This window comes from Aulonocara sp. 'chitande type north' Nkhata Bay, linkage group LG5, assembly GCF_057382095.1.
Source record: "Aulonocara sp. 'chitande type north' Nkhata Bay isolate Kocher_YH1m ecotype deep benthic linkage group LG5, A_spYH_male_GT1.1, whole genome shotgun sequence".
Classification (NCBI taxonomy): Eukaryota; Metazoa; Chordata; class Actinopteri; order Cichliformes; family Cichlidae; genus Aulonocara; species Aulonocara sp. 'chitande type north' Nkhata Bay.
Window position 1 is genome coordinate 24,841,895 of NC_141348.1, and position 13,815 is coordinate 24,855,709.

Here is a 13,815-nt window from a genome sequence, read left to right on the forward strand (position 1 = left end):
TGCTTGTAATTCATATGGAAATAGTAAAAGCGTGCTTAGTTTTGTACAGTCCTTTTCCCCATGACTGTAAGTGTATATGCACATTAATGTGTTATGGAAATAAAGTCCAAAAAATGTGTCTCCAACCAAAAATTACTGTATTTTTTAAAGTATTGTGGTCATCAGGAATTTTGTTTGCATGGAATTTGCTTTTATGTTACAGCCTTCAAACATAAGGATACCAAACAACACGACGTCTAACAGAAAAAGCCAACGCAGGGTGCCGTGATTGTATTTGCTGATAAAAGAGAAAAGAAGGAGGGCAGGGGTCTGGTTTGACCCATTTAAAAAGATTCATACTACCCCGTCTGAATCACCTTGCTTTCTTTCACTAAGGAGGGAAACAGCCAGTAACGCAGTGTGATGTGCAGCTTGCTGGCACGAAGATGAGCTCAAGAATTGTTTACATTTTTTTTACAACTATCATTAAACAGATAATATGGTTAATCGTGTGCATAAGGCCAAGACAAAACAAAAGGAGAGGAAAAAGTACTATTTGAAGCACAGACAGTCAAGGAATCAGCGTGCCACGAATAGAAGCAGAGCCACATTAAATGACACACTGCAACACTGAGACAGAAAACTAGGGCAATGTCAAAGCAGCAGAGTGGGGGGAAAACACTACTGCAACTAAGGAAGATGCACACCGTACGACAACTCAGAGTAATGACAACAGCAGCTTTCTCATAAAAGGAGTCAATGCTGTAGTATAGACAGCTGCCACTATATCCACAGCCTGGTTGTTCAGATTTAAATTTGCGTCTTGATGGTGCATCGAGAGAGGAGAGAGAGAGAGAGGGATAGTCCTCGCATATTAATGCACCTGTCAAAACATATGGACACACAGTTTACAGCCCAGGTGCAAAGAGCTGACGACGCTTTGTCTATGTGTGATCAAAGTGTGTGGTTTAAAAATAACATGCCTTTACCTGTCAGCTGCAGTCTGTGGTCGTAAATCTGATCCTGTGGAAATGGGTCACTGAGATATTTAAAAGTGTGCCATGACAAACTAGATCCGGTGCTAACTACCACATTCATTCATTATCCACCCCACAGGGGAACCAACAATGGGCAAATCTGCCAGCTGAGAAGAATGTGTGACTTTCTGGCATCTGAATTTTCAGGTTGTTTTACTCGATTGATATCCGGCTTAAATTTTCCTTGAAAGAGCTAATTAAATATTTCTTTGAGAAAGGTCACGCTCAGACTTTGAAAATTGCTGTCCTCCACTACCAAAATGAAACTGTAGCCTCCCACTAAGCTATGTCTCTACAGCAAGGATGTCATTCATACATCCAAATATCCATACATGAACAGCTGCCCCCCCCCGCCAGTCTTCAGGGATTCAGGGGCTACTGTATATGATGCTGTTTGTGCCGTGTTCTCCAGCTGAAGAGCAGCCAGAGGGCATGGCACCACTGACCTGCTTACTGAGAGATAAGATAATCACGACCGCAGAGAAAAGAGGATGCCGATGCTCCGGCTGATAATGACGGTGGAGCGAGTACAGACATTGCCGTCACACTCCTTCTAAACATGCAGTGAAAAATAGAGAATGTCAAGGAGAGTTATTATCTCCGCTCTGGAGGCTCTTCAGCGGTCCTTCGTCTTTGACGTATCGATTTAAAAGGCTGCTCTACAATGCCCCCCTGAGCCCTCTGAACTATGAGGGTAATCAGCCAGAACTAAATACTGACTCCACGGGCATCACTGCGTGTCACATTAGGCACCCATCAGTAAAAATAACAACCAGACTCCCCTTATGTGGGGAACCATGTCACGCTATGATAACATGCTGTGATACAGAGGACGTGTGAAGTCAGGAGGAAAAGAAATGATCCCCTTATTGATGTTACAGCCTCGGGTTGGGTAAAATACTTTAGTCTTTTTGAGCTTTAGTTTAATCTTCCCACACGTACATACTGATTTAACGATTTAATAGTTTTATAACCTCAATGTTTTTCTTTCTTTTTTGTTTTACACTTGTTCACTAAACACCTTATCAACCAATCACATGGCAGCAACTGACTGCATTTAGCAATGTAGACGACCTGCTGAAGGTCAAACTGAGCATCAGAAGGATGAAGAAAGGGGATTTAAGAGACTTTGATGACTATGCTACATGGTTGTTGGTGCCAGATGGGCTGGTCTGAGTATTTCAGAAACTGTTGATCTGCTGGGATTTTCAGAAACACAACCATCTCTAGAGTTTGCAGAGAATGGTCTGAAAAGTAGAAAATATCCAGTGAGAGTCAGTTCTCTGGGTCAAAATGTCTTGTTGATGCCAGAGGTCAGAGAGGATTAGCCAAGCTGCGTCAAGCTGATAGGAGTAGTAACAGTAACTCAAATAACTACTCATTACAGGTCTGCAGAAGAGCATCTCAGAATGCACAACACGCTGAAGCTTGAAGTAGATGGGCTACAGCAGCAGAAGACCACACTGGGTGACAGCGCACACCATACAGACACAACAAAAACCGTTGTGGTGGTCAGACATACTGTGTCCTGGGAGGACAGACTATTTCTTATGAAACAGAAGAAAGCTGAGAACCAATATCTGCTTAATGAGGTCCTTGCTGAAGTATTGCACGTCTCATTTACCATCCAACTCAACAGTCGTGGTTTTCTGCTTTACTATGTCCTCAAGAAAGTTTGCATTTAAGCTTCAAAAACTAAAGAAAGCAGGTGGGCAGCTGAGACCAGTTGCTTGATGAGAACCCTTCTGCAGGGTCGGTGTTTCACCCCATAGCATCTACCACAACCTGTATGCCTCTCACAGGTGGGGTGTGGGGTGAGACACTTCTGAGACACCTGCTGAATCTGATCAAGGGTTCCCAGCAAAGTGAGCCCTGTAACCATCTAGCCACCAGACTACTACAAGGCCTTTACATCCCGTTGCTTCAGCAGTTTCTGCTTGGGCCAAAGGATGTCTGATGTTTCCTTAATCCTGTAAAAAACCTTTACATTATTTTTGCTCGCTTCTCCCTTCAGGGGTCACAACAGCAAATCATCTGCCTCCATCTCACTCTGTCAAATATCATTTACAATCCTTTTCAGCACTACTTTGACTTTAATGTGAATTAGTAAATGGGATAAACTGTGACCTCTATATTATTTTTCACTTACAGACAATATTAAAAAGATTAATATAAGATAGAAGTCCCCAAAAACCTTTAGCTTGAGTTTTTAAGCAATTTATTTAAATCTTATTCGCTCTGAGCCAATTACACTTTTCGTAATATTGTTGAAATCTCAGCCACCTAAAATTAGTCGTCACACTGAGTGAGTGAACAACAACACACCCTGAGCCATTTTTCATGACAGAAGCTCTGCAAGAAACCCAATCGGTGCAGGCTCAGGTAACACAGCCACTTGTTGACCTCACCTGCTTTAAGCTCTCAGTATTGGCACAGCAGCTGCTTCACAGCTTCTCTCACATGCACACGAAATACAGATGGCTTTGAAAACTGGTCTGAGCAGTTCTCCATCAAAAAAGATTGTCATCTGAACCTCACTTAAAGACATGGACCGGTCCAGAAAGCGCAAAGGGAGGATATTATTTCCACTAGCAGCCATTGTGAGCTGAGCACAATGTCAGGACATACTCCCCGTGAAACCATCCCACAGGTGATACTTGTTGTCACTTGTTGTGACATATATCAAACACAACGGACAGCTTTTATCATTGATTTAGTTTCATAACACGGAGGATTCATGCAAAGACATCAGGTCCTGCTGTCTTTGCATGTGTTCACTATCTGCTCTCCTCTAAAGCACCTCCCCCTTTCATGATCCTCCTTAAAATAATCAGAACACATTTAAAGATTCTGGTTTAATTTTGAATTCTGCTAAAGTTGCAAAAAAAATGCACCTATATGATAAAATACCTTTAAGGAGGATATGCCACAAGGAAGGAAAAATAATGCATTCACAGATACTACAGAGCATTTCTGAGGTAAAACTATAAGTGTTATTATCTACAGAAGGACTGTCATGATAGGAAATAAAAGCTGAAAAGATGCAGCAACTTAGAAGAAGAAAAACTTAACAGAGCTTCATGAAATATACATGAGAGGTTTGTAGCTTAGCTTTTTCTTTTTGTATAAAAAAAATAAAGTGAACCTTGGGCTCAAATCATTCCTATTTTTGCTAAATGCTAATTTTGGTTTGAGGTATCGCCTCTAGCTCTACGAGAAAGTGCCAGTGATAGCACTGACATTACTTACGCTGTTAAATTCAGGGAAAAGTTTAAAGGAACAAAAAGACGCTGCTTTTGAGTTCTAACTTTATGTTAGATGACAGAAAATGTGCATATTTGTTCCTGCGATTTGAATAGATATAGATGAAACAGATGAATAGATAATTCATTAACAGATGGATATGGGTTGCTTTGTTCTTCTCACCAACAGCTCACCAGGCTCACTGATTTAGATTTATATCTTATTTGTGCAATAAAAATATTGTAGATACACACATCCCCTGTCTAATGCGTCATGGCTCAGTCACACTAGAGTAGATATTTTTCCTTGCAACAGTAGAAAAATTGTGGGTTTCTTCGTGTTTGCAAGTAATTATTGCAACTAATAGTGTTGACCAATTGATTGCCCTGAGGTTGACGGTAGTTGCAAGTCAATTATACAGTTCGAGCAAGGGGAGGCAACCAGTCTACATACAATTACAATCAGTCTCTGACAAATATGAGAAGGTTTGCAAATAATTGCTGCCTTTTAAACCCAGACAGAGTTTGCATCTTTGTCTGGAAATAGTAACTGCTAGCTGAGGGGCAGTGCAGCATGATAAACTATGATGCGGACCATAAATTCAGAAGGTTTATCCTCAAAGTAAAAGCTGCGCTTCAGCACTGCAGCTAACATGTTTCAAAGAGTGCAAACCATTTCTGGTTTGTGCTGCACATTTTCACAGTTTCAGTACCGATTGAGGAGCCATCACTTTCATTCCAATTACAATAGCAACCAAAGCAATTAGAAGAAAGTTTTTGCCAAAAACAGACGGCAAAAACCATGACTACATGTAAATGACATTTTACATTTTCATTTAGAAATGTTGACTCTTCTAAGAATTCAAGGACTTCTTTCCAACAACAGGGAGAGATAACCAGGAACTGTGAATAAAAAAACACATTTAAAAGGGTGGTTAAATCTAAGTAATGCCGCCACACATTTTCTAGTCTCTCCCAGTCTTTGTCCTGGTGAGGGAGACTGTGCTAAAATAGGACAGCTGCTGACTCACAGCTCAGTGACCGGTGACACTGACTGTAATAAGATCAGACTAACTCTTGGCAGTTGGATTAGCATCCCCATGTTATGCAGGGCTCCTCTCCAAAACCATAGCTTCTTCAGGTCACCTTCCTTCTAACATTTACTTGTCATGCTGCGCGCCTGTGCAGAGCACACGGGCCAAACAGAAAGTATGTTTGAGCAGTGATTGTGTATTCACAGCACAGATACTATACTCTAAAGTTAAAGTGGCTCTACAGGAGATGGCTGTTGTTCAGTGAGCCCATTACTGCTATTAAACACCATTATGGTTACATAAATGTGAGGTGGCAGAGCACACTTCTGCGGGGGTGAGGGTTGGTGAGTGAGCATGCAGACACAGGGTGTGGGAGTCGATGAAGAGTGAATCACAGAGCTATGGTGCAGAACAGGTGGCGCAGGTGAGTTGCAGCTGGTTGCAGGGAGAAGGAGGGGGAGGAGCTTACGTGAGCGAGAGGGTGAAGTGAAAACGCTGGCGGAGGCCCTTAAAGGTCAGGAAGGAGTGCGGGGGAAAGTTTCGTGTGGTCATCTCACAGTAGGGCTTCTCGTAGCCTCCTGGTAGACACTCGCACTTAAAGCCGCCGACCAGCAGGTTCACACAGGTGCCTCCGTTCTTGCAGACCCCCGGCGCACAGCGGCCTGAGCGGGACGACAGCTCGCAGCGTTCTCCTGGAGGTGGATAGAAGAAAGGAAGGGGAGCGAAATGAGAATTCATATCACTTGTGACAAGACAGGTATACCATCTGGGACGTCGCAGTGCTAGATGCTATTTTCTGTCACTGCAACTCTCCTATATGTGCCGTTACACAAGAGTAACACCTCATATCAGCTCATAAATACCTCTTAGACAGAAACAGAGACGATGAAAAATAAATTAGAAACACTGTTTACAGAGTGTATCAGAGGAAATCATGCACACTGGCTTCTCTTTGATAGTGCCTGCAGTTTCAGGCTGTCTCTTTCCTCTGTATCACACCCAGCATGACTCCCTCTGCTCCCTCTGGGAATAAGGCTGCAGTTTGTGCTGAATTATATTCAGCAGAATGACACGATGGCTGAAAAGCAGCGAGCTGGAAGTGCATTCAGACTCTGAAGCTTTCAAACGATATGATTGCACTTTCTGCTGCAGACTGAGGTGGCTCCCGATGATTACTCCCTGCTTTTTCCACACCTTTCAGACACTTGACGAGTTCATCACTTGAAATCAAAAAAGGGCTTGTCTCCTACCTTTCCTCTAAAAAAAATATCATTTTTAGAACTCCATCGAGAATTAGCTATTTTGATCCATTGGGGTTCGGTAAAGTTTCATAGTGGGTTGGGCAAACTACCGGGCTGGAAACAAGACGTTTACTAATCAATAAACAGATAAACAGAAAATAAGCGAACAGCAATGTTGGTAATCAAATAAATCAGTATTATTCCAAAGCAAAAATATAAGAAGGTAAATATTTTTGTTGATGTTTTGTCTGCATAGAGGACTTTTTTAGCACCTCCAAGTTAATCCGTTTTGTTAAATAGGGTTTCATTAGACATAAGAGGCATTTTGTGATCAACAAACTATCAGGAAAAACAGTTAAATGTGTAGAATAATGCTAAAAACTGCACATGGACTGAGATCCTGTTTACGCATGTAGTCACCCATTCAGAGCCAGGAAAAACCCTGCAGTTCTTGGATTAACTGAGAGTTCAATCAGTGATGATAGAATTGTTAGTTGCAGTCCCAGATCCACAGAGATGAACTGTGAGATGTTAGAGGTCACATGAGGCCAGTAAAGGAAGACTCTGATCAATGTGAAGCGAAGGACCAGGGTAGCCGTGGGACAGCGACACACGGTGTACTGTGACTCCATGAATGAGTCTTCATCCTTCTCTGCAGCGCTGTCCGTCTCACATGTGCCATTTGTCTCGGTCTTGGGGACGGGAGGCTGCAGCGGTTGCTGAGGCGAGACTGCTCGCTCTCCCATGGGCGAACAGGAATTTGTGTCAAAGCCACTAAGCCAGCAGTGTGGAAGACTTCCGCTGCGTGCAACACTACTGTAACACTGGCACACACACACAGCTCACATCTTCATCCAACAGCACTGATACACAGGCCTTTCATTTACTCCTTCACTATTAATCACTCCATTCACAGTCCACAGAAAGCACGCCTTTTTGTTTTATTGCCGTTGTTGGAAAACATCCATGCAGTCTCAATAAATTCAGGAACTGCCGGTCGAGACTTCCTGATATTGACTCTGAAGGTTTATTGATTAACAGAAAAGATTTTATAAACACAAAAGCAGAGACACGTTCAGAATGCAGAGATTAATGCTGAGAAACAACATTTTTGGGCCCATTTGTAGCCGATATATACGCTTTCACAGCACAGTTTCTCTCAGTCAGAAAACCATCGACATAGTATTCATTCCTTTATTCATAACTTCTTATTAATAATCGCTAATAAGACGTTTTCCTCAGATGAGAGGAATTTGGCCAGGAACAACCTGGGAACCACCCAGTCTGCCATGAACTGTAGACTGCTTTTTTAGCATCCCAGCTGGGGATCAGGGCCCACCGAAGGGTTGCAGAATAAAAATGCGATGGTTAATGGGGAGGTTAAAAGATAAACCGCTGCTTCAACTCTGAGTTGTGGGATAAAATGAATATTAAATGGAAAAATGAGTAAAATATCTCAAAACTGGACAACAGTGTATTTTGTCTCCATCGTGAACACTTTCTAAGTGCGCTCTTTCCTGAAGTGGCATAAAGTCAAAATCTGTCAGTGCTCTGTTCCAGATGGAGTGAAGCCTAACAGTGGCTCCAACCTGTCATCCTGCAGATATTAGCTGTCCTCTTCTTACTGATGCTTCCTGAGAGCAAACAGCCACTGATGGCCAGCCAGCTGTAAAATAAAACCTTCTTGTTACACTGCTGGCAACCTTGTTATTAATTCAGCAACTTGCTGTTTAGGCAATAGAGCACTTTTGTTTCTTTAAGCAGTTGCTGTGGACAAACACACTGAAGCTGAAGCTGAAGAAAAGTCCCAGTAACATCAAGGTTTTCTTTACTGTGGAAAAGCACATTAGTCAGAACATTTTGGTAGCAATTTGTAGAGATCATGCTCACTGATCTGAGGTAAAATGCTTCTCAGTGTTTGCCGGCTCCCTGCGGAGATGCCTGCACCACAGGTGCTGCAAATGGCAGCTTTGTGTTGCCAGGTGAGCGGCGCAGCAGGGCGGGGACGGGCTCACAATCCCAATTCCACACAATGTCCTGATCAATAATTCAGACACATCTCCTGTGCTCTGTTTACGCACCTCTATAAGTCCATCCAGTGCCCTCACTCTCTGTTTGCTGCCGGCATGAATCATTAAGCAGCAAATTGAACAGACACCTCAGAGATCGCGCTTTAATTTAGACAGGAGGAACCACTGGGCTCCTTCATTTTCTACTTCTTGTGAGTACATCTAAATATATACATTACACAGTCTTTATATATTATTAGCAAGCCCTGTAGATACGCTTTTCTGCTAATAACCATAATTAAACTTTATAGCTAAAAATAAGGCCGACGTCACTTTTGGCACCATCAAACTGTAAAAATGAACTAAAAGCTTCAAAGCAAATAACATCATGGAATATAAAATAGGATATTAACACCTCTGCCTACACAAATAGCAAAATGATTCATGTTTTCATGTTTTTCTCTGATAATTTATCTGCAAAATGGGTTCATAGTATTTTTAGATAATCATAAATCCCACAGGATCGTCACACTGAGAGAGAAACAAAAAAAACTAAATGTACCCCTGAAAATCAAAACATGACAAAATAACCTAATAATTATTTGGCTATCTCAGTAAACAACACCTACTCCTTATGGCTCACACTCTCAGCACATAAAAACAACATTCAGCTGCACTTTATCTGAGGCCAATTAGCAATAAAAAATGCATGTTTTGCCTATCGCTTTGTTGTGTTTGATGTAGCAGGGTGAGTATGACGGCATGGATGCTGTAAATACATTAAAAAAAACATATCTGGTCGTAGTGCAGCTCTGCACCACCCGTCTGTGCAAACCGTTCCTAGAGAGGACATTTCCTCAGAGATCTTAGAGCTGGGTGTTTCTGAGCTGCTAGGTAACAGAAGAGCATCAGCGCTCCTCCTCAGTGAAACAGAGCGGGTGGGTGGATCCCTCCGGACGCACCGAAAAACGCAGAGTAACCGGGAGTAAAATCCACTATCACAGAACAAACAAGAATCCTGTCTGTAACAGAAAGGAGGTCAGGGCGAGCATATGCAAAGTGTTCAGCTAAAGCGAGCAACCACTCGGGAATAATGAGATAAAGTGATCGATAGCCCAACAGATACATGACCTCTGGCTGTATCTGTCATCTGGGTACACGAGCACGCACGCACACACGTGCACAAACGCAAACATACGTATAACACAGAGATCAGATCACTCAGCATCTCTCTCTCCGTTCATTTTCTATCATCTCAAAAATAATTTTAATTAATAAAAAATTAAGGCAAATACGAGGGAAAAATCAGGGACAAAGAATGAGGCAAATGTGACTTGTTCACTTAAATTTGATTTCCTCATCACTAGTCAAATCATCTGTTGCATGCATTAAGACCACACATGCTCTGTGAGTTTTTGATGTCCTGGATCTTTTTACATAAAACAAGTAATCCCTGAAATTGAAGTTGAGGTGTTTACAGGTGTTTCGTGCACCTCTCTACACCACTGACTGCTAAATAAAGACAAAGGGCACACAGTGAGGTAGACGCGAGGTAGTCAGTTCAGGGAATCCATATCGACTGATGCCCCAAGCTAAAGTCTTTAGAAAAAGTGAGGCTGTTGCATCTTGCACATGCTGTGATTAAAAAAACCCAAAACACACACACACACACACACACACACACACACACACACACACACACACACACACACACACACACACACACACACACCCCGATGTGTCTGGTAACATTTTTATTCATGCTATCTCTCAGAGGAAAATTGTAGTGGCTTGCAGTGTGTCTGGCAGGAGTTCATGGTGATTTGTAAATGTGAGTGTGAATATTTTTGTTGCAAACCATGTCTGCACTAAAAGCCCACAAATGTATTCTCAATGACTGTATGAATTAGCAAAGAGGGGAAAAAAATCTCATCATCACAGGGAGGTGGAGGTCAGTAGTTATCTGCTGAATGATCAACACAAACACATCCAGGATTCCTACGAGAAGTCACGTTCACGCAGCGAGCTCGAAAAGAGGAGCATCCTTCCTGCCGTGTGTTTTAAGACGACCATGTGTGAGAGCAAAAGCAGGACAACAGTCTTGTTGTTCGTCATCTACAGAATGAATCGGAGGAGCCAAATCATTTACTCTGTGTTTCTGAAAAACAGCTACGATGATGGCTGTTATACATTTTTGTTTCTTTTTCTTTTTTCATTTTCTGTCCTGCTACCATCTGGTGACGCCTACAGTCCAACAGTTGCCCAGCACGCACGCACACGCACCATTAACACATAAACCTTGCACAGATTGTCCGTCCACCTTTCTTTACACAAAATCACAGCTATACAGCACTTAGCCACCCACCTGAACGAGACAGAGCGAGCACACGCACACACACACACACACACACACACACACACACACACACACACACACACACACACACACACACACACACACACACACACACACACACACACACACACACACTGAGCCCCATCGAAGTGTAGAGAGCGATGAACTGAGGAACGGCAGCAGGAGTTGTACATCAGAGGAGAATACGTCATGTATAACCGTGTATAAATGACCTTGGGTGATCAAACCGATTAAGTGAGACATCTTAAACTGTAAACCGCTGCATCATATTCAGGTAATGCTCTGCATCGGGGTCTAAACCTCATCAAGTGATGCAAATGAATCTAGCTAACTGTGGACAAAAATACGCCCACTTCACCCACTCGCACATTCACTCCCTCTCTGCTGATTCACGTTAAAAGCACCTGCGGTACAGCTCCAACACCCACAACTGTGCAAGAATATGTAAGTGCCACTCAACCTGGACTCGGAGCCACCCAGCCCACACACTCAAATGCCGACACTATTTGAGTCTTTGTGAGCAGCTCTAGGTGAAAAAAAATCTTTCATTGCCTGATGAGGAACAAAGGAAGCAACGCTATTAATGAGAGCACAAAAACAACAGCGGGGTTTTCAGCAATTCTTCAGTTCAGCTCTTTCTTTTTTTAAACTAGAGGCCTTTTCAAGCAGATCTTAGTCAATGTAATCATCTTCGGATTATTCAGGAAGTGAAGTGCTCCTTCACCAGGTTTGCATTCTTGATTTCACAGCTGCTACACATCTGCGCATAAACTAATCAGCTCCAAAACAACTGTCTCTTATTTAAGTATCATCCCTTCAGTAAGTAAAGAATAAATATGTAATGTGCACTCTTTATTTTACACCCTTTTATGGAATATGTATGAGATATGTCAACACTTAATAAAAGATTTATAGTCGTTTTAAGCTGTTGTAAGGGCATTTTCTGCTTCAGCATGCAAAATAGAGAATAAAAAAAAAAAAAATGCCTTCATAATATTTTGTATTGCTGGGTTTTTAATAATGCTATTTATTAACTGCATGCCTTACATCACACAGATTTATTGAATGTATTTATGAATAAATCAAAACTTAAGGTGTTGTAGATGCATAAACACCATGAAAGGAACATATTTAGCCTTTTGGTAGGTGGTTGCTAGGCAACATAATAAAGCTACAATATCTGATATAGAGAAAAACTTTCAGAGGCCTAAGATGCAGTTGTGTGCTAAGTTTAATTAGCAGGCAAACTAACAAAAACATATAATCTAAAAAAGAAGCTAGTTAGCATAAGCAGGTGACATTCTCCATCTTTTATATACAGTCTATATCTTACACTTACACATAGCTTCTGACTGTGAATATTAATTATTGACATATAAAGTGCACATATATAGATATGTATATATTATTCTGTGTTATAAACAAGCTAAGATGAAAAGAGGGTGTTAAAATGCTCCTCTGTAATCATAAATATACGATCATGGGGGCTTCAAAGACAAGATGAAACTTTAAATCACATTAAAAAGTCAGTATTTGACCCACTTAACCTCTCAATAAAAAGACAGGGTAACTAGCCTAATATTCAAACTGTATTAATTAGCATATTTTAACTCTCACTCTCTTTAAACTCCTTTTCAACTTCCCCCTTTTCCCCTTAACTATAAACCGAATGAGCGGACCCTCTTTAACCCTTTGAAGACGTGAATAATTTTTAGAGCAATGAATGAATTACAATTCCTGCAACTGCTTCACCATTCTGCTGCCAACAGTGATAAATTAATCCTTCATTATCACTGGAAATGGAAGCTTCTGTCCTCTCCGTCTCGACATTGTGTGCGCTCTGTGATGCTTTTTTGTTCAGCCGTGGTGTATTTCACAGCTAGGGGACACGCTCCATCTGTAGCCATGTATATTTAATAATTTCCTCCCCTTGTTCCACTCAGGGCTCTGGTGGTCTTGTTGGTTTTTTTTTTTGAAAAACACAGTAAACAACTTTTTTTTAATGTCCCCAGTCTCAGAAAAAAACATGAGAGAGCAAACAGAGCTGTTTTATCATCACTTTTCCTGTTCCTCGGATCTTAGTTTTGAGACCCCGTCCACTGCTGAGCCCATAAGTGTAGGTGTGAATGTCTATAACTATACAGTTTATTCAGTGGCTGTGACACAAATACACAAACAGAGAAGGAGAAAAAGTATTCTGATATTTATGGATCTTGTTCCGGTAAGTGAGTCAGAGGTCACACAGATGTGTAGCAGTTAATCAGCTCATGTTTTTACGCTTACTTCTGCTGTGACTTACTGCATGAGGATAAATCAAATAAGTCATCACTCAGCTTGTGTCTGCCGAGCGGGTTATTAGTGAAGTGGACGGTCTGTGGGTATAAAGAGCTGAAAAGGGGAGTGAAAGGGACAGATGTAGACATTAAAGCCCCCGTGGGAGTTTGTGAAGAGACAAGCAGACATGTGAACAGCTTGGCAGAAACTGGTCTGCTTCACTTTCTAGTGGGACCAAACACTTGAAGACAGGTGCTTTTCAGCAGGAATTCATGGAGCTTGAAAGTGACAGTTTGCTAAAACCTCATTTCTGCACACAGCAGAATGGTGCAAAACCTGGCAACTGAAGTTTAGAGGAGGGTTTTTAATACAATATTTTAGGTTTTAACTTTTTATTTCACTTCGAGGTTGCTGGGCGCTGACATAGAGCGAGAGGTGGGGTACACCCTGGACAGGCCGCCAGTCTATCCCAGGGCAAACACCGTCCACAATTATACTCGTATAAATCTTTATGTGATATAAAAATGCCATAACACAACTTTGTACAGCAGCACGATGCTTTTACCTTCCCTAGTGAGCCAACAAGAATGCCTGTTGACGATTTAGTACCTCAAAACAGACC

General features: G+C 41.8%; 1 protein-coding gene across 3 annotated transcripts in view; it reads right to left on the bottom strand.

Moving 5' to 3' along the window:
• The window catches only part of celsr2 (cadherin, EGF LAG seven-pass G-type receptor 2), a 71,254-nt gene that overhangs the window by 29,540 nt on the left and 27,899 nt on the right, over nucleotides 1-13,815 (bottom strand). For all 3 annotated transcript variants that reach the window (XR_015129100.1, XM_086292401.1, XM_086292400.1), the window contains exon 3: nucleotides 5,762-5,984. Coding sequence is in view for 2 of the 3 variants with exons in the window: in XM_086292401.1 (XP_086148527.1) it covers nucleotides 5,762-5,984 (223 nt within the window). In the remaining variant the exon portion in view is untranslated. The remainder of the gene's footprint in view (nucleotides 1-5,761; nucleotides 5,985-13,815) is intronic.